General features: G+C 46.2%; 1 protein-coding gene across 1 annotated transcript in view; it reads right to left on the bottom strand.

Moving 5' to 3' along the window:
* ntn2 (netrin 2) overlaps positions 1–20,021 on the bottom strand; it is a 37,944-nt gene that overhangs the window by 14,935 nt on the left and 2,988 nt on the right. The window contains exon 2 of the mRNA XM_038990401.1: positions 857–1,045. Coding sequence (XP_038846329.1) covers positions 857–1,045 — 189 coding nt within the window. The remainder of the gene's footprint in view (positions 1–856; positions 1,046–20,021) is intronic.

Genomic DNA, 20,021 nt, shown 5'->3' with positions numbered 1-20,021 from the left:
GCTAAAGTCAATTACTGTGTCACATTTCAGGTTGTGCCATGGTCAATTGCTCTGTGAGTGGAATAATAGAATGGGTACTGTTGTACTACAGTACAGTGTGATGAAAGATTATTTAACATGGACAATAGTAGCGTGCTGTCCCGTACTTGACACCTTTTGGTTTAAAAGCTGCTTGGGTTAGCCCCGGAGTGGAAAACTGACCAGGAGTCAAATACGGGAGATTCTCACCATGAAATCTCCAACAAAAGCCCTTCCCGGCTATGAGTGTTGGCAGTTCTCACCGTCCATGTTGTTTTGAGTTCTCTATAAGCGATCCCTTAACATCTCACACTAACCTACAGAACTGAGAAAGAATGCAGTCTCCCTCTGCTATTGATTTGCATATTTCCCCAAGCAACAAGCGCAGGAAAATTGGGTTGTTCTCCAATATGAAAAGCTCTCGGCGTAAGAACGAGCCAGAAAAATATTCACTGCAAATTCAAAACATTCCACAATTCAAACACCACTTTTTCCACGAGAAATAACTCAATCAGATACTAATTTCATGTGGCTTGTGGTCCAGGGGAATATTTTTTTCTGGGGATTTTTGCGAGAACAGCTTCTGTGACAAATGATTTACTTACAGAGGCATGGTATCAGTTTGGAAGTGAGGATGCCAGCCTAATTCTTAGAACAGCGTTACCATTTCAGTCAATGCTATAGGGTTATATACAGTACAGTATATATTGCACTTTTTGAAAATAAATAGCTTTTAATTTTTATTGATCTACTGAATCGACTGAATTGAAAAGGACTATTGACACTACAAACACTACTGTGAAAGGTACGCCTATAGTATAAAACCTATTCTCCATACCTTTGCAGGCACGGCGGTGTGTGATGGGCCTGGCCATATCCCGGTAGAAGCCCTCCTTGCAGTAGTGGCAGTGGCGTCCGGCCGTGTTGTGGCGACAGTTCATGCACACGCCTCCGCTCTTCCTCCCCGACAACTTGTACAGCTCCATGTTGAAGCGGCAGCGCCGGGCGTGCAGGTTGCAGTTGCACGCTACGAGAGGGAGGGATCAGGGAAGGGGAAAAGAGAGGGGGGGAAGAAAGAAAGGTAAGACGTCTTGAGCGTTCAGTGAGAATAGGTGCACTTCTTCATAATCAAAACACGTCCGAGGCACTTTCAAACAGGAAAAGTTGGAAAAACCTTTGTTAAATTGGCATCGCCACAGTTTGAAAACAAGGCACAACACTATATGTATAGTGTGGGTATACTTCATACATCAAAATCATTTCCAAAGCACATTTTGAAAACACTCATTCAGACATATGAGCAGTAGATGAAGCATTTACTGTAAGTCCTACAGTGTACTTTACCAGTACAGTGTAGGATGTAGCTTAGTGTCAATACCTTTATGATTCAATCAGAGTAGAGGGTGTGTGCTTCGTGGCTGTTACAGAAGTCATCAATCATGAGGCATATATTTTCAGAGCTCATTTTCCCCATTCCATAATTAATGACTGGACCCGCTCTTGGCACGCTAGTTATTAACAGACCCTTTTAATATCATGAATCACTGATGAGCAGAACTAACCTCTCCCATCTAGTCTAAGACCTCTGTAGTCCGATAGAGGAGTAGGAAGGGTCCATGTACTGTAAAGTCTTGAGCCATGTGTCTTATAGCACCACAAGGTTTGATCACTGTGGAAATTGTCTGTATGACAATCAATCACAATATATATTTACATTTAGTCACATGTATTTCATGTATCGGGCGGCAGGCAGCCTAGCGGTTAGAGTGGCAAGCCAGCAACCGGATGGTTGCCAGTTCGAAACCCGGGTACGACTAGAACATCTGGTGGGAAGTGAGCTGGCAACCAGAGGGTTGCTGGTATCAAATCCTAGATACCATTGCCTGCCGTGCCCTCGAGCAAGGCACTTAACCCCCCACAAAAACAGCTCCACGGGCGCCCAGTGTGGCAGCCCCCCACACCTCTCCAGAACCTGTGTATGTATGTGCGTCTTTCGGAGGGGTTCAAATCAAATCAAATTTTATTTGTCACGTGCCCCGAATACAACCTTATAGTGAAATGCTTACTTACAGGCTCTAACCAACAGTGCAATTTGTAAGTTAAAAATATATATATAATAATAAATAAAGGTATTAGGTGAACAATAGGTAGGTAAAGAAATAAAAACAACAGGAAAAAGACAGTGAAAAATAACAGTATTGAGGATATATACAGTAGCGAGTCTATAACAGTAGCGAGGCTACATACAGACACCGGTTAGTCAGGCTGATTGAGGTAGTATGTACATGTAGATATGGTTAAAGTGACTGCATATATGATAAACAGAGAGTAGCAGTAGGGTAAAAGAGGGGTTGGCGGGTGGTGGGTGGCGGGACACAATGCAGATAGCCCGGGTAGCCAATGTGCGGGGGCACCGGTTGGTCGGGCTAATTGAGGTAGTATGTACATGAATGTATAGTTAAAGTGACTAGGCATATATGATAAACAGAGAGTAGCAGCAGCGTAAAAGAGGGGTTGGGGGGGGGGGGCAGACAATGCAAATAGTCCAGGTAGCCATTTGATTACCTGTTCAGGAGTCTTATGGCTTGGGGGTAAAAACTGTTGAGAAGCCTTTTTGTCCTAGACTTGGCACTCCGGTACCGCTTGCCATGCGGTAGTAGAGAGAACAGTCTATGACTGGGGTGGCTGGGTTCTTTTACAGCTTTTAGGGCCTTCCTCTGACACCGCCTGGTGTAGAGGTCCAGGATGGCAGGCAGCTTAGCCCCAGTGATGTACTGGGCCGTACGCACTACCCTCTGTAGTGCCTTGTGGTCGGAGGCCAAACAGTTGCCATACCAGGCAGTGATGCAACCGGTCAGGATGCTCTCGATGTTGCAGCTGTAGAACCTTTTGGGGATCTGATGACCCATGCCAAATCTTTTTAGTTTCCTGAGGGGGAATAGGCTTTGTTGTGCCCTCTTCACGACTGTCTTGGTGTGTTTGGACCATTCTAGTTTGTTGGTGATGTGGACACAGAGGAACTTGAGGCGCTCAACCTGCTCCACTACAGCCCCGTCGATGAGAATGGGGGCGTGCTCGGTCCTCCTTTTCCTGTAGTCCACAATCATCTCCTTAGTCTTGGTTACGTTGAGGGATAGGTTGTTATTCTGGCACCACCCGGCCAGGTCTCTGACCTCCTCCCTATAGGTTGGGTTAAAAGCCGTGTGGAATTGACCAACAAAGTGATCTTAATCTTATTCACAAATGCATTTGTCAAAAAGTGCTTGCAGCAACCCAAGGCTAAACATCAAGGGCAAGCAGAGGTGGCAGTGGCATGAAAAAGCACTCAATAACCCTTCAGCCCCACTATAAAAGTTGCTTTGCCATCAGCATCGTGTCAAAGTGAAGTTCTACCTGCTACACAGAGCATGTTGTTGAGAGTGGAGAGGAGAGCAGGGAAGAGCATCCTTATTCTATTTTCCCTTACTGTAGTATACCGTATTCATCGATTATGCGTAAGTACAATCGTTTTTTAGTCCAGTTTTGCTCAAGTACTCATTGAATTATTGCTGGTGGTTGTACAAGTAGATGAAGTGTGTACTAAATGATCCTCTAATTACATTTTTTTACATTGTGAACCGAGCTAGTCAATGTAGCTAGCTAGCTAGTAGTAGTAGCTTTTGGACTTTATAAATCTTAGAAAAATAGCCAGTGGTGTATAGGTGAAGCCATATGCAACCAAAATCAACTTTATTTCTCATTACTTCAATTCACAAGATAAAATGAACCCGCAAGTCAGCCATCAGGAATTGAACCTCTGCGATTCTTGAGCTTGGACGCTGCCATTGTACGTGACGCAACGCGAGCACAACACAGGCAGTGAAGCAGCTTTCATTGATTTCAAAGGAAGCATTTCCTCAATGGCTGACAGCAATGACGGACGCCCGATGGCTATAGCGTAGCAGAGCCGTTAGGAAGAAACATTGAGAGGAACCAAGATGCTCTCTGCCAGTCATTTGGATATGAACACTCTTTGATCTCCAGGGCTGTGTTTGAAATTCCCTATATACAGTAGTGCTCTACTTCAAGAGTGCCATTTCGTTCACAGGCCATGTAGGGTGTGGGAGATCTGCCCCTGAGATGGGAGAGACCTGGCCCAAATCCTTAACCCCAGTCAGGTTCAATTCAAACCTGAACTCAGATTCCTCCAACACTTGGCCAAGTGTTCAAAGAACATTGCCAGAGCGTTTGGTGCCAGTTCAAAGTGATCCGCGGAGAAACGGTTTGCGAGAAGCAAACAACAACAAAGAACTTGGATCCCAAAAAGTATCAGCAGAGGACACTTCTCTGGGGGGGAACAAAATAAATGTAATCAGATGTAATCAGATGTGAGTGTATTGACTGCAGTGAGTCAAAACAGGGTTCTATATCAATGACTGTTTCGTAAGGCGTAGACCACAACAGTCTGCACTGAATAAAAGCATGGAGCCATGAAGTGTTGCCAGTCACAGTGTGTGAGAGAGAGAGTCTGACTGTGTCTGACTTCTCTAAGGTCAGTGTTGTAACAACATCCAGCACAGGGATTGCCACCGTGTCAAGCATTCGTTTTTTAAGGAGGGCTTTTCATTTGAAAACAAAATGACCTTTGATGGGACCATGAGACACTTGAATGAAAAATGTAAGGCCATATCAATAATAACTGGAATTTCAAATCAAATTGTACTGGTCACATACACATGGCTGGCAGATGTTATTGCGAGTGTAGCGAAACGCTTATGCTTCTAGATCTGACAGTGCAGCAGTATCTAACAGGTAATATCGAACAAATTCCACAACAAAACCTAATATCTAACAAATTCCACAACAAAACCTAATACACACAATCTAGTAAAGGAATGGGATGAGAATATATAAGTATAAAATATATGGATGAGCAGTAACAGAGCGGCTAAGATGCAATAGATAGTAAAGAATAGATGGTGAAGGATACAGTATACAGTATATACATATGAGATGAGTAATGCGGGATATGTAAACATTATTCAAGTGTCTAGTGTTCCATTTATTAAAGTGGCCAATGATATCAAGTCTGTAGGTAGGCAGCCGCCTCTCTGTGCTAGTGGTGGCTGTTTAACAATCTGATGGCCTTGAGATAGAAGCTGTTTTTCAATCTCTCTGTCCCAGCTTTGATGTACCTGTACTGACCTCGCCTTCTGGATGGAAGCGGGGTGAACAGGTAGTGGCTCGGGTGGTTGTTGTCCTTGATGATCTTTTTTGTCTTCCTGTGACATCGGGTGTTGTAGGTTTCCTGGAGGGCAGGCAGTTTGCCTCCGGATGATACGTTGTACACACTGCACCACCCTCTGGCGTTCCCTGCGGTTGTGGGCGGTGCAGTTACCGTACCAGGCGGTGATACAGCCCGACAAGATGTTCTCAATTCTGCACCTGTATAAGTTAGTGAGGGTTTTCGGGTAACAAGCCACATTTTTTCAGCCTCCTGAGGTTGAAGAGGCGCTGTTCCGCCTTCTTCACCACACTGTCTGTGTGCGTAGACCATTTCAGTTTGCCGGTGATATGTAACTTTCCACCTTCTCCACTGCTGTCCTGTCGATGTGGATAGGGGGGTGCTCCCTTTGCTGTTTCCTGAAGTCCACGAACATCTCTTTTGTTTTGCTGACATTGAGTGAGAGGTTATTTTCCTGACACCACACTCCGAGGGCCCTCACCTCCTCCCTGTAAGCTCGTCATTGTTGGTAATCAAGCCTACTACTGTTGTGTCGTCTGCAAACTTGATGATTGAGTTGGAGGTGTGCACCTGGGGGCGGCCCGTCAGGAAGTCCAGGACCCAGTCGCACAGGGCGGGGTCGAGACTCAGGGTCCCAAGCTTAATGATGAGTTTGGAGGGTACTATGGTGTTGAATGCTGAGCTGTAGTCAATGAATAGCATTCTTACATAGGTAATCCTCTTGTACAGATGGGATAGGGCAGTGTGCAGTGTGATGGCGATTGCATCGTCTATGGACCTATTGGGCGGTAAGCATATTGGAGTGGGTCTAGGGTAACAGGTAGGGTGAAGGTGATATGATCCTTGACTAGTCTCTCAAAGCACTTCATGATGACAGAAGTGAGTGCTACGGGGCGATAGTCATTTAGTTCAGTTACCTTAGCTTTCTTGGGAAAAGGAACAATGGTGGCCATCTTGAAGCATGCCTTATTGCCTTATGGAGGGAATAACTACACTGTTTGTATTCGGTCATGTTTCCAGTCGCCTTGCCATGATTAAACACGGTGGTACGTGCTTTCAGTTTTGAGCGAATGCTGCCATCAATCCACGGTTTCTGGTTAGGGAAGGTTTTAATAGTCACAGTGGGTACAACATCTCCTATACACTTCCTTATAAACTCGTTCACCGAGTCAGTGTATACGTCAATATTATTCTCTGAGGCTACCTGGAACATATCCCAGTCCACGCGATCAAAGCAATCTTGAAGCGTGGAATCTGATTGGTCCGACCAGCGTTGGATAGACCTAAGCATGGGCACTTCCTGTTTTAGTTTCTGCCTATAGTAGGGGAGCAACAAGATGGAGTCATGGTCAGATTTTCCAAAAGGAGGGTGGGGAAGGTCCTTGTATGCATCGCGGAAGTTAGAGTAGCAGTGGTCGAGTGTGTTACTCGCTCGTGCACTGCAATTGATATGCTGATAGAATTTAGGTAGCCTTGTTCTCAGATTAGCTTTCTTGAAATCCCCAGCTACAATAAATGCAGCCTCAGGATATATGGTTTCCAGTTTGCATAAAGTCCAGTGACGTTCCTTGATGGCCGTCTTGGTATCCGCTTGCGGGGGGATTTACATGGCTGAAACAATCCGGCAGAATTTGAAACAAGCCGGCACTGGAATTCGGTTTCTCAACTGCTACTCAGCAAAGGGATTTCTGGCACAGAGAGATGGGAACAGAGCCCTTTCTCGCTGCAGTTTTACAGGGTCGCAGGCTCCAGGAAAAGAGCACATTCACAGACTCCTTCTCTTGGCTATTACGCAGACAATTTGTATGGAATTCTGCAGTTAATTAAATACTAGTTAGGTTTGAATCCCTCTCGGACTTGTTCTTTTTCTGTAGATATGCCGCTGCTGGCTCTTCGTGGTGTGTTTTAGGAGGCTGGTGGCACGGGGTCTTGGTTTGACCCTTGACCTCAAGCCATTTTAAGGGTTTGGGGAAGGGTTCACTGCCGCTACCACGCTTTCCAACCATGGTGAAGTGTCTGGACCATAGACATGACATTATTGGTCTGGACACTTGGATGGATGGATACAGTAAGAAGAACTGGGATGGGTGAAACCCACAGTAGACTAAATCATAAAAAATAAAAAATAAACAGTATATTAAAATACAGGTATTAAGGTGTGTGTTAGTCTGTGTGTGTGTGTGTATGTGCACACGTACGTGTGTATGCGAGAGTACTATGTGTGTATGTCAGTGTGTAAAAACAGCATGTCCAATTTCTACTTAAGAGGATGTGACAAAGAACACACCCGCTGGAACAAGGGCAGGAGGGTGGTATAGAGGTTGGAAAAAGGGGAGGAGGGGGTGGAGATTGTGATCAAACGCCTCAAACACACACACACACACACACACACACACACACACACACACACACACACACACACACACACACACACACACACACACACACACACACACACACACACACACACACACACACACACACACACACACACAGCTGCGAGTACTTGTGTCCATTAACACCTTGTAGTGGGACATGAAAGCAGGGGGATCACTGGCACCCTTTTCTCCAGCCTTAATCCTTTACTGCCACACGGCCCACCTTCATAGCAGATATAAGTGGAGGAATTTAAAGTTCAATTCAATATTAGGACTTTTCTACACAAAGCTGGATCAACAGATGGTCTAAACTGACATTTTGAATATGAATGAATTCAACAATAGAAAAAAAAGCTCCAAGCGTTCTAGAGTTGCTATCCAACATAAGAGGAGAGATCAGATGTCGGATTAGACCTGTTGAGAAAGAGAGAGTGTGTTTGTGTGTTGTGAATCAGTTGCTTGCACTACCGACTGGACCTGATGCTTCAAACAGGACTTGTGCTCATTATTCCGCCCTCTCTTTAAAAAGAGCTTGGGAAGTGGGGAAGAAAGAGAAATGAGAGAGAGGAGGGGAGAAAGAGAGAGGAGTGGAGGAGAGGAGAAAGATAGATAGAGAGAGGAGTGGAGGAGAGAAGAACGAGAGAGGAGTGGAGGAGAGAAGAACGAGAGAGGAGTGGAGGAGAGGAGAAAGATAGAGGTGTGGAGGAGAGGAGAAAGATAGAGAGAGGTTGGGGGCTGTTAACTTCACCTCAGTGCCTGCTCCAGGATTTGCTGCGGCACTTGGAATGTTTATGGGTTTGTTTTGAAGTGCTGTGCACACAACCACTAACATACACACACACACACACACACACACACACACACACACACACACACACACACACACACACACACACACACACACACACACACACACACACACACACACACACACACACACACACACACACACACACAGGTACACAAAACACACACGCACGCGCACACAGCAGACAAACTCCCTCTAATTAGGCTCAGCAGGGATAACTGAAAACCGGCGAGGGCCATTTTTCAATTCATTAACACATCAAAGCTCCACTGGAGCTCTCCAAAAACACTCGCTAATTGTTATCTGTTGGAGGAAAAACCGGAGGGGGTTCGAAAGAAGGCTTATGGGGGAAACAGCAGAGGACCCTGGGAGGCAAGGGCCCGAGCGAGCGTTTTTTTATAGGTCAGAGTCGAACGCTCCGAACTAAGTCCCTGTTGGTGCTGCTGCTGTGTGAAATTCCACAGACAAACGAAGACAAAGCCTCGGCAAATAGACAGCTGCTGAGACAAAGGATACGGGAGAGGTGTAGGGAGAGAGGAATCTAACAACACAGCAGGAGAGGGAGAGAGAGTTGTCTCATTGCGCCCCTCTGCACTGAAACATTTGGGGCGGATCTCCACTTTCTCACTGTTAGTGGTGTCTAGTTCTTCTACTCAGGTTCATTCTGGGATTGGAATCTTACTGTAATATGAAATGATGAAGTCCTGGGTCATTGTCATTAGGCACCAAACAGAAGAAAACATACTGAAACAGGGAGAGACAACCTGGAGTTATCCAATAAGAAACACTTGTTTTCGGGAGGACCCTACGTTGTGTCATAATGAATACAACCCTGTTGTGTTGGAACACACCTGCCATTGAATAACCTGTAAAACATAAATATGCATGTGCCTACCCTGTGCTAGATGCTTTCTCCATTATGCTTTCAAGTCCATTACAGAACACAAAGGAACATGAGCAGACGCACGCACACACAGTGCTTGTTCTGAAATACTGCAAAGTAGCGTGCATTTGTACTCCCCAGGCCTGCTAGTAGTGCTCTGGTGTCCAGTAAATCGGATAATACGTCTGCTGGAGAATGGAGAACTGAGAGACAGAGACAGAGACAGATATGGGGCGGGAAAGAGAGTGAGAGAGAGAGAGAGAGAGAGAGAGAGATATGGGAGAACAGCTCCCACCATCGTTTTCTCACAGCGGGTCCTAATTGGTTCCACTCATTCCAAACGTGTTATTTCAGTCCGGCATCAGTCTGATTACCATATCAAACCCTACATATCACAATATTTACTCCACCCACACTTCATTAGTAGCCTTGTTAGTTTGGTCTGTTTATGTGCAAAGTACACATAAAGTACATCAACTACAGTTCTGTGTGTCTTAGAGAACAATGTAGGTAAAACAAATAGGAAAGACGAGGAAGTTTGCCTTGTTTTCTTAATGGCAGACGTTCATTGACAAATGGTCCGCTTGCTCCCTGAAGCCGAACTAGATGGTGTCTACACACAAACCGGTTCAGCCTATGAACAAGTTTATTAAACGTCCCGTGGCAAATTGGCTCCGAAAAAAATGCTATCCTAATAAAACTCAATTGCATTGAGTGTGCAATGTCTCAACTCCAGCTCCATATGTTAGGGATCTAATCTAATGTTTTGGCCCAAGCCAAGCCAGTGCGCCCAGCCAAATGATTTTGGATGCCTGGACGAACCCAAATCCCATGGCTAAAATTGGTCCTTGAAAATCGGAGGTCTCCCCCCCCCCCCCCCCCCCACCTTTCCCCAGGCCCCCGTCCAAACCTGGAGCCCCCCTGGGGTGCCCTGGGCCTGGCTACCACCGCCCGCTATGTGGGCCCCTGCCATCCACAGTGAGTCTGCCTGTATGTTTACGTGTGTGTGTGCACGTCGGTGTGTGTGTGCCAGGCTGCAGGCAGGTCCATGATTCCCTGGCCGGGGTATGACCACAGGCACGCGCCTGCCTGTGGATGGGCTCCGTGCCGCTTGGCCTAGTCCAACCACCTGCTCCAGAGCACCGGGGGAGCACCGGTTCATTATCTCCTCATTAGAGCCAGGTCCAGAGTACACACACCCACATACTCACTCACTCACTCACTCACACACACACACAAACAAACACAAAACATACGGACACACACGGGGACACACATATGCACGCACACTCAGACCAGGAACCAATGACCACACACTGAAGACAAGGGACCGGGGACCAAACACAACTTTACACCAGAAAGCAGAGGGACGAGACTATATCAGACGATCACAGCGAACCACAATGACCAGAGACTAGAGATGAGGGAAGACTAGATACTGTGAGTGTAGACTAAGGCTACAGACCAGACACTACTAGGGTCTAAAGCCCTGGGGAAACAACGCCCCGTGTCTATCATTTATCTAAGAGAGACACTTCTGGCCCAGTAGCACGAGGAGGGGTTGTGGACACACACACACATGCCTGACGTTTCTCAGTTTCTCCCTCCCTTCCCCTTGACCCTCTCTACCCTCATTTTGTGGTTAGCCACACGCCGTCGGCTTAAGAGCCAGCTCTCGGGAGCCCTTTTGAACTGAGAGTCCCTTAATTCTCCCCCTCTCTCTCTCCCACTCTCTCTCTCCCTATTTCAACACACACCTCTTTTCTTTCTTCCACTTTTTCTCTCTCCCCAATTCTCTCTCTCTCCCTCTCTCTCTCTCACTTCTCTCTCTCTCTCTCTCTCGCTCCCCCCATCTCTCTCTCTCCCTCCATCTCTCTCTCTTTCTCTCTCTCTCTCTGTATGGCATCAACAGGGGGAAGAGTTTAACAAGATTAGGCTGGAGGGATGCCAGATTGGGGCCTGTTGTCAGTTGGAGTCTGCCTAAGCTCTGGTCTTTCTAGTCCACTTCACCTCGCCACGTATAAACATTGTTATCTCTGTCCCCTCTCTCTCTCGCTTTCTTTCTTTCTTTCCACTGGAAAGACCCAGTGGTCCAGGAATGGAACCTATTACACAATCATGTTAGCTCCATGTAGGACTGATACAATGAGATGAGGAAGATACACGTTTTGGAATAGGATCTCTGCATGTAAGCCACTGTATTTGGCGAAACTGAATTCTAAGGCTTAGGGTGGACTGCAGTTGCTGTAAATGGTTTCGGAGAGATGGATCATATTGAGAGAGATGAACTGTAGGCTGTGGGTTAGGTGAAGAAGTGAAGGGTAAACTGATGGTTAAAGAGTTGAGGCAAAAGGTAATACTGACATTAGGGGTTAAGTGTTGAGGTGAACCGGAGGTGGAGTGGGTAATAACTATAAATAACTGAGATATTTCACTCTAATGAGGAGAGAGAGAGAAAGTGGGAGAAAGAAAAGAGCTGTGTGTTGAAATTGAGAGAGAGAGAGAGAGTGAAAGAGAGAGAGAGAGAGGGGAAAGAGAGAAAGAGAGAATGGTACGTTGAAATTGAAAGAGAGTGAGAGAGGAAGAGAGAGAGAAAGTAGAAGAAAGAGAGAGAGCGAGAGACAAACACAGAGAGCCACATGTGTCATTGCGGATGGCCAGACCACCATGACCTCCAACAAGCAGATCGCCTGGCCAGATGGCACAAGGAAAAAATGGGGTACGGGGCTGAAAAACAGAGACAGAGGGAAATGAGAGACAGATAGAGCATCAGATATGTACTTGTCAGATATTCGGCATTAACATACAGCCCTTAAAAAGAGGTTCATCCAAAACATTTTTGTGAAATAACAACAAAATATATATATATAACCCGTCAATTAAAAAAGACTAGAAACAGAGAAGGGATTTAAAATACACGAGAGCTGTCTCTGCAGCGTTACCCATCTGCCTCCCCATCTCCCCCCCAAAACAGGGAGACACATACTAACCCCCAATGGCAGAGGATACGATATTATGACGATACTTTGGTGGCGATACGACATGTATCGCGATTCTCACAATTCTATATGTTTTGCGATTCAATACTGGGATTTTATTGCGGTTCGACGTTCCATACACATTGCTCACCATACGTCTGCTGCAGCAGGACAAGAGAGAGCCACGAGAAAACACGTTTTGATCAGTCATGGAAATAAAAGTGCCAAAAAGAAATTGGCTCTCTTTTTAAAAAGAAGATGGAGAAAAAGCTGTGAAGGAAAAATACTGGATTTTTTTGGGCATGTAGAGCCAACTAAAATAATAATATTGTGATATTGTCAAAACGATACGATATATCTTCCAAAATAATATCCCGACTTAAATAACTATCAATTTCCCCCCCCATCACTACTGGAAAACAAAAAAAATACAATTCTCAAATGGGTTCAGGTTGAATCTCTTCCGTTTTAAAACCCTTTCTCCCTTATTCTGCCTACTGAACTTGACTCTGGTTTGATCTTTTCACAGCCAGTCTGCATCAATCCCTCCTCTCACCTCAACGGCTAAAGATAGACATACCCCCCCCCCCACTCCCCCCACTCCCTTTGTAACATTCAGAGCCTTCAATAAACCAGTCTCTGCCCGTTCCCTTTTCATAGAGACATAGAAAGAGACATAGAAAGCCCTGTAGTAGAGAAAAGAGTAGTCTGGCAGAGGTTTGAGCAGCAGTCAGAGAGAGAGAGAGTGAAGAAGCAGAACTGGGTTGGAGTGTCCCAGTGGAGCTGTTCCATAAGGAGGGGAAAAGAGAAGGAAAGGGATGAGTCTTCAGCCTGAAACCTCCAGTGCTCCACATTTAAAAAACCACTCCGCAAATATCTGTAACTGTCCAGTCAGACATGACAGACACACACACACACACACACACACACACACACACACACACACACACACACACACACACACACACACACACACACACACACACACACACACACACACACACACACACACACACACACACAGTATACATCGTTATAAATATAAATCAAGTATTCTAGAGTTTACTATAGACACCCATACACATAGACCAGATGTGTATACTACAAAGCGTGATCAATAAGTTAGCCATAGCCAGCTAACTTTGAAAAACACACAGCTAAACATAGATATGTTTTTTGTTGTTGTCGAGTCGATTAGATGATTTTATGCCCATTTCAAGCTCGTCTTTCTAGAAAATGTTGGCCAGTTAGCTGCCCGACTCAGGTATAGCCCTCAAAATTCAGTTGGTGGTACAGTAACCGAAAAAGGTTGGGAATAACTGGGATAGGCTATGGAGACACTGCCATCCAAAACACGGAAGAAACGGGCTCGACAGCAAAGGCAGATAGATCTACGTTTTTCAGACCGATAGACAGATATGCTCTGCTCTCCACATACCCACAGATTCTCCTGCCACAATGAACAATGGCTAGGAGCCCAAACCCATATATTTTTACAGGAACACTTTAAAAGGAAGACTCCGCAGAAACCTCAAACAGAAAAAAATGGCCCAAACTGAAACTGTTATTAGAAATAATGGTACATTTTATGACATTAGGATGAAAAAAAGTTTTAAACCCCAACCTCAGCATAAAATAGTACCCCATGCTTAAAGAACATAACTCCCAGATAGTCAATTCTACGCTGGGGGAGGTCACAGACTTTGACAAGATTCAATTATGGCTCAGAACACCCCAATGGTGGGCACCTCTGGTTGTGATTGCTAACATATGTGGGATGGAGTGAATGGGGGCATGGGAGTGAGGGCGGGTGGGCACGCTACCTAACTGGAGCCCCAGCCCAGCAGTTTGCCTTGGCAGAGTGATGAAACGCCACATCTCAGATCACACACCCAGATTATGCGTGGCTCACACACACACACACACACACACACACACACACACACACACACACACACACACACACACACACACACACACACACACACACACACACACACACACACATACCATTCCAGTGTTTCCCCTAGGATTTTTTTCAGCAGCGGTGGCAAAGTTAGCGTGGAGGGGCAGGAGACTGGGCGTGGTAGTGGGCGTGGCCAATGGTGCCGTCTCCTGCCCCTCCACGCTAACTTTGCCACCACTGCTGAAAATAATTCTGCCGTAAATGTTAGAGGCCCTTCTCTTGGCCACAGAGACAAAATGTTGCAGTTTTAAAGCTAATTTCCTGCAATTCTACACATTTTGCCATGGCTTATGCCATGTTCTTATCCTATCGGAGTGGCTCAAACATTATAACAAAATCATTGGGGACCCACGCCATGACATTTTTTAAATTTCTAATTCTCCCTGACAGTCTAGTTTTTATTCTGGTGGTGGTTAGTTCTCTTATTTAAAACTATATTACTCCATTATCTTCTCTACATACCTGGTTTTAGTTGTTTAAGTTCACACTGAAAACGTTTTATCATCCTAAAAAATGTATTTTGGGGAGTGGCGGCCCACCGCTGCTAAATTAATATAGGGGAAACGCTGCATTACGACGCAGGCATTTACAGAAGGTTCCCAGGATTCCAACATTACTCTGCTAATGTTGTGGATATTTTGGTCTTAAAACAATGTTTTTCTGTGTTTTAGTGTCTTTTCGTGCTGCCAGACAACCCAAATGGGTGGCTAAATAGAAAAAGAAACACTAAGCAAACTGAAATGAATCAGACACAGCCAATCAACAATGGAAACCAATCCTATTGGCTTAGCCAAAGCTGTAAAAACAAGACGAAAACTACTAAACAAACCAAGAAACTGCGATATTGACATACGTCTCCAAAAAATGTATCACTAACGATAAGGAAAACCAAGCCCTTGCATGATGGCCCAATCATGATGCACATGCGTACACACAAGCCTTAGCCCTGATCCTGGCTCACGCTAACCACCCTAAAGGCACCATTTCATAGGGCTGTTGATTTTAGAACAACATTCCTCGCCCGTGTAATTTATTTGAAAGCACAGGAGGTTTCGTTTTCGACCCCCCCCCCCCCCCCCCCCCCCCCCCCCCCCTCCCCCGGCCCAACTCATTTGGGTGTCACGCTGTAAGTAATTGAAGTGTCGGGTCCCGGCGAGCCCTGGGCGACAGCAGAGGAGGGGTTTGCAGTCAATTAGTGAAAGCAGGAACATGGCAACATACATGTAACAACACAGGTCGAGGCACTCAAGGAAAGCCAACAGTGTCTGTGCTTCTGACACACACACATAAGTTATTCAATTTAATGCGTTATGTTATTCAAATTCTATATGACCTTGCAACCCGAACCGATGTGTGCGTGTGTGAGAATGAAGTAATTTTATGATCTGGTTCCTAAATGTGGTGTGATGAATATGTTGTGGAGAAGGAGAGGAGAGGTGACCTCTCACTGCCCTTGCTAGAAGCTGTGGAAGGATGGGGGGGCGGGGGGGGCATGGCTGTGAAAAGATGTTGCTTTGAAATTATAATCAGCATCGTGTAACCATCTGCCCCATGTCAGACAGAGAGAGAGAGAGAGAGAGAGAGAGAGAGAGAGAGAGAGAGAGAGAGAGAGATGGGTGAGAGAGAGAGAGAGAGAGAGAGATGGGTGAGAGAGAGAGAGAGAGAGCGAGATGGGTGAGAGAGAGAGATGGGTGAGAGAGAGAGAGAGAGAGAGAGAGAGAGAGAGAGAGAGAGAGAGAGAGAGAGAGATGGGTGAGAGAGAGAGAGAGAGAGATAGAGGGAGTGAGAGAGAGAGAGATAGAGGGAGTGAGAGAGAGAGAGAGAGAGAGAGAGAGAGAGAGAGAGAGAGAGAGAGATAGAGGGAGTGAGATGGGTGAGAGAGAGAATGAGAAACAGAGATAGAGGGAGTGAGATGGGTGAGAGAGAGAGAATGAGAAACAGAGATAGAGGGAGTGAGATGGGTGAGAGAGAGAGAATGAGAAACAGAGATAGAGGGAGTGAGATGGGTGAGAGAGAGAGAGAATGAGAAACAGAGATAGAGGGAGTGAGATGGGTGAGAGAGAGAGAATGAGAAACAGAGATAGAGGGAGTGAGATGAGTGAGAGAGAGAGAATGAGAAACAGAGATAGAGGGAGTGAGATGGGTGTGAGAGAGAGAATGAGAAACAGAGATAGAGGGAGTGAGATGGGTGAGAGAGAGAGAATGAGAAACAGAGATAGAGGGAGTGAGATGGGTGAGAGAGAGAGAATGAGAAACAGATAGAGAGAGAGAGAGAGAAAAAAGGAAAAGAGAGTTGGATTTTTTTTGGCATTTGGGGCTACTGTGTCCTTCAGTGTTTCCAGAGTTCCACACAGATCTGTGTGCTTAGGTCTTACAGCTCTGTCCCAGACGATGTGATGTGTGCGCGCTGGGTCTGGGTCTGCCAGAGGTAGAGCCCAACCAGACACTCACACACACACACACACCCTCCTGGACCGCCCTGCTTTCTCCAGCAACCCATCTGTCAACGCCCCCCTAATTCTTGCTAATAGTTTCCAAAAAAACAGAGGTCTACTAAAAATACTGAGCCCCCTCAAAGGCAGAAGGAGTCTGGCAATGGAACTTCAAAAAAGTCTCTCCTCCATCTCTCCCTTCTCTCCCTATAGAATTCCTATTTCCAAATCAAGCTTGCCTCATTAGCATGGCAGACGTGATCTAATATTGATCTAGAATAGATCATTGTATATGTATGATATAAGACGTTCAATAATTCAAAGAGGAATTGTTCTGGACAGACTACATGGATTTAGTCTGTCCAGAACAATGGATGTATCAGTGGAGGCTGCTGAGGGGAGAATGGCTCATAATAAGGGCCCGGAACGGAGCAAATGGAATGGCATCAAACACCTACAAACCATGTGTTTGATCCGTGCTGCATCACATCCGGCCGTGATTGGGAGTCACATAGGGCGGCGCACAATTGGCCCAGCGTTGTCTGGGTTTGGCCGGGGTAGGCCGTCATTGTAAATAAGAATTTGTTCTTAACTGACTTGCCTAGTTAAATAAAGGCTAAATTTAATTAAAAAAAAAAAAAAAATGTATTGGATACCATTCCATTGATTCCGCTCCAGTCATTACCACAAGCCCGTCCTCCCCAATTAAGGTGCCACCAACCTCCTGTGATGCATACTGTACGTACTGTTCAAATATGTGATGCACTCTCATTATCTCAGCTGCTTTCAGACAAATGCTAGGCACATTGTTGAAGTCATGTGCTTTATGCTCAGTTCATTTGCTTCATGCTCTAAGTATCCAGTCATGGCCTGTCGGGTCCATTAGAGCTGGTGGGGTCTGGCCTGTACTGTGATTCCCAGTGTGGACTTCTGGATTACAGAGGGCTGAGCCTAGCAGAATCCGGCATGGTCTGTAGACTCTAGTCTACACTAATGAGAAGGAATAGCATGAGAGAACAGGCTGGCTGGCCAAAGAGCAGACCTGGGCAGGGTAGGGCCGAGCAGGGCTGACACTGGCAGAGCCAGGACTGTATGGCCACACAGTAATAAAATATATAGTTATGTAGTCTGACAGTCAAAAGCCATCACCGTACTTGTTAACTGTTCTGTCCGACAAAAACATTGTGATCAAAGTCAAATTAAACAGTCAACTTCGTTACAAGCCGTTGCGTCACACCATAACGTGCCAGTCAGGCTCTCATACCACCATATCATCTCAGTAATGATATAGCTCTGTAACTCTGTACTACCAGCATGCCATAACCATAACACCATCACCACCGTCACACCAACGCACCATCCTATCGCAGTAAGTAATCTAACACTTGTTATTCACCTGTTCTCGACCGCATTTTATCTTTTGGCTCTGAATGAGACCAAGCAGACTATTTTTCCATGACATCTCCTTTAGAAAACAGGCCATCTCAAACTCTCCTATTTTGGCTTCGATTGCAAACTGCTATGGCTCTGGGTTTGTAAACTCGTGTCTGTGGGCAGGATTCATGGAGGGGCGGCGGGGCGGGCGGGGAGCGTGTGTGTGCTGGTTTGTGTCTGCAGACGGTTCCTGGGCCTGCCAAAAACCCAGACAGTAATCTCGGCGAAGCGCATGTCAAACATTAGCGAGACCCGTGAACAATCAAACAGGACTAGAGAGACAGCTCGGCTTGGCTCACACCACCATACAAGCTCTCGATTCAGGTCAGAACTGGGAAGGGGATTCAAAGTATCTTTTAATAATCTCAATGAATGATAATGATTAAGTCAAGAAGGTAAAAACGCTAAATGGGGCACGATGCACATGTTACAAAAACATGTGGACTAAGTCGTGTTTTCTCGTCAGCAACACAGCTGTGCTGGTTTCAAATGGAATGAATGGAAGACATTTTTTGTTGTTGAATATAATATACAATATAATATACAATGAGTACACAAAACATTAAGAACAGTCTCTTTCCATGACAGACTGACCAGGTGAATCCAGGTGAAAGCTATGATCCCTTATCGTTGTCACTTGTTGGCTGCAACTCAATATTAGGAAGGTGTTCTTAATGTTTGGTATACTCAGTGCATATTTTTGTTAGAATATAATAAAACATATATTTATTTAATGGTAGTCAACCCCCCCCCCCCCCAGGGCAATCTCCCCGTCAGCTTAACCTTGTCATCACCCCACAGGGGATCATGACCTCAGCCCCCCCAAAAACACTCCCGGAGCCCCATAGCCCTGCGACCCACGGCCCAGAGAAGGGCTCCGGTGACACACCTGGGGACCCCGGCCTCTCCAAAGCGTGCCAATCTCACACCCTCTCCCAGACTGAATACACACACCTCGGCCCGGCGCCACAGACGGCTGCTGCTGCTGACGCGGTGGTGTCCTACAGGGCTCGTTTGTGCGGCCCGCTGCTTTCTGCAGCGCCAGAAAGAAAAAACCAGCCGAGGCCTAACAAAGGGAGGGGACACTCTTAAGAATGAGCTTCAGTGTGCCGTGGGGACGTTTAAAAAAAAAACGTAGTCCAGCACACTTTTGAGGACATTTTGGAACCAGCACTCATTCTAGAATGAGCCCTAAAGGGCCTTTTGGAACATTGTAATTAGGGACATGTTGGAAGGGACCGTGGGTTTGGCGTCCCCTCTGATCTGTGATCAGGTATAGCGTGCAACATGCGTTTAGGTTTTTACTGCCCTGTATCAGCGCTGGGATTAGGTCATCAGTGTTGGCCGCGGCGCACATGGCATTTAGTCCAAGAGTAATGGACGGAGGTGACATATCAATCCCACTGAGGAGGGATCTACGGGAAGTAGGTGGAACGTTTCCCAAACAGCCACGGGACACATAACAGGAGAGGGGAAGAGCGAGGGAGTTACGGGATAGAGTCGGGTGTGGGGGCGGTGGTAAAGGTTGAGAGTAAGTCAAGCGAGTAAGAGTGTAGGAGAAGGAGCTGGACAACGGGGCGCAGAGAAAGCGAGACAGTGAGAGCGTGAGGGGTGGAGATTTGGGGGAAGTTAGAGAACATAATCAAGGGTAGGAATGGAGGGTGCTGGGGTATGAGGCGGGTGTGACTATAAGGGCACAGGGTTGAGGGTCTGAGGGTCTGGGGGAGGTTGTCAGGGGACAGAGTGAGGGGGGAAATAGAAACAGACCCGCTCCTTGGACCAGCACTGCAATGGCCCCAGCTATGTTCCTCTGGCCCTGTCACTCTCTTTTAAGCAGATCTGGCACAGCTCAACGCTAAATATGATTTCAGGCCAGCAGCGCTGGCAATTACAACATGTT

This window comes from Salvelinus namaycush, chromosome 4 (genome assembly GCF_016432855.1).
Source record: "Salvelinus namaycush isolate Seneca chromosome 4, SaNama_1.0, whole genome shotgun sequence".
Classification (NCBI taxonomy): Eukaryota; Metazoa; Chordata; class Actinopteri; order Salmoniformes; family Salmonidae; genus Salvelinus; species Salvelinus namaycush.
Note: the sequence above shows the minus strand (reverse complement) of the source record. Positions and strands in the feature narration are given on the sequence as shown.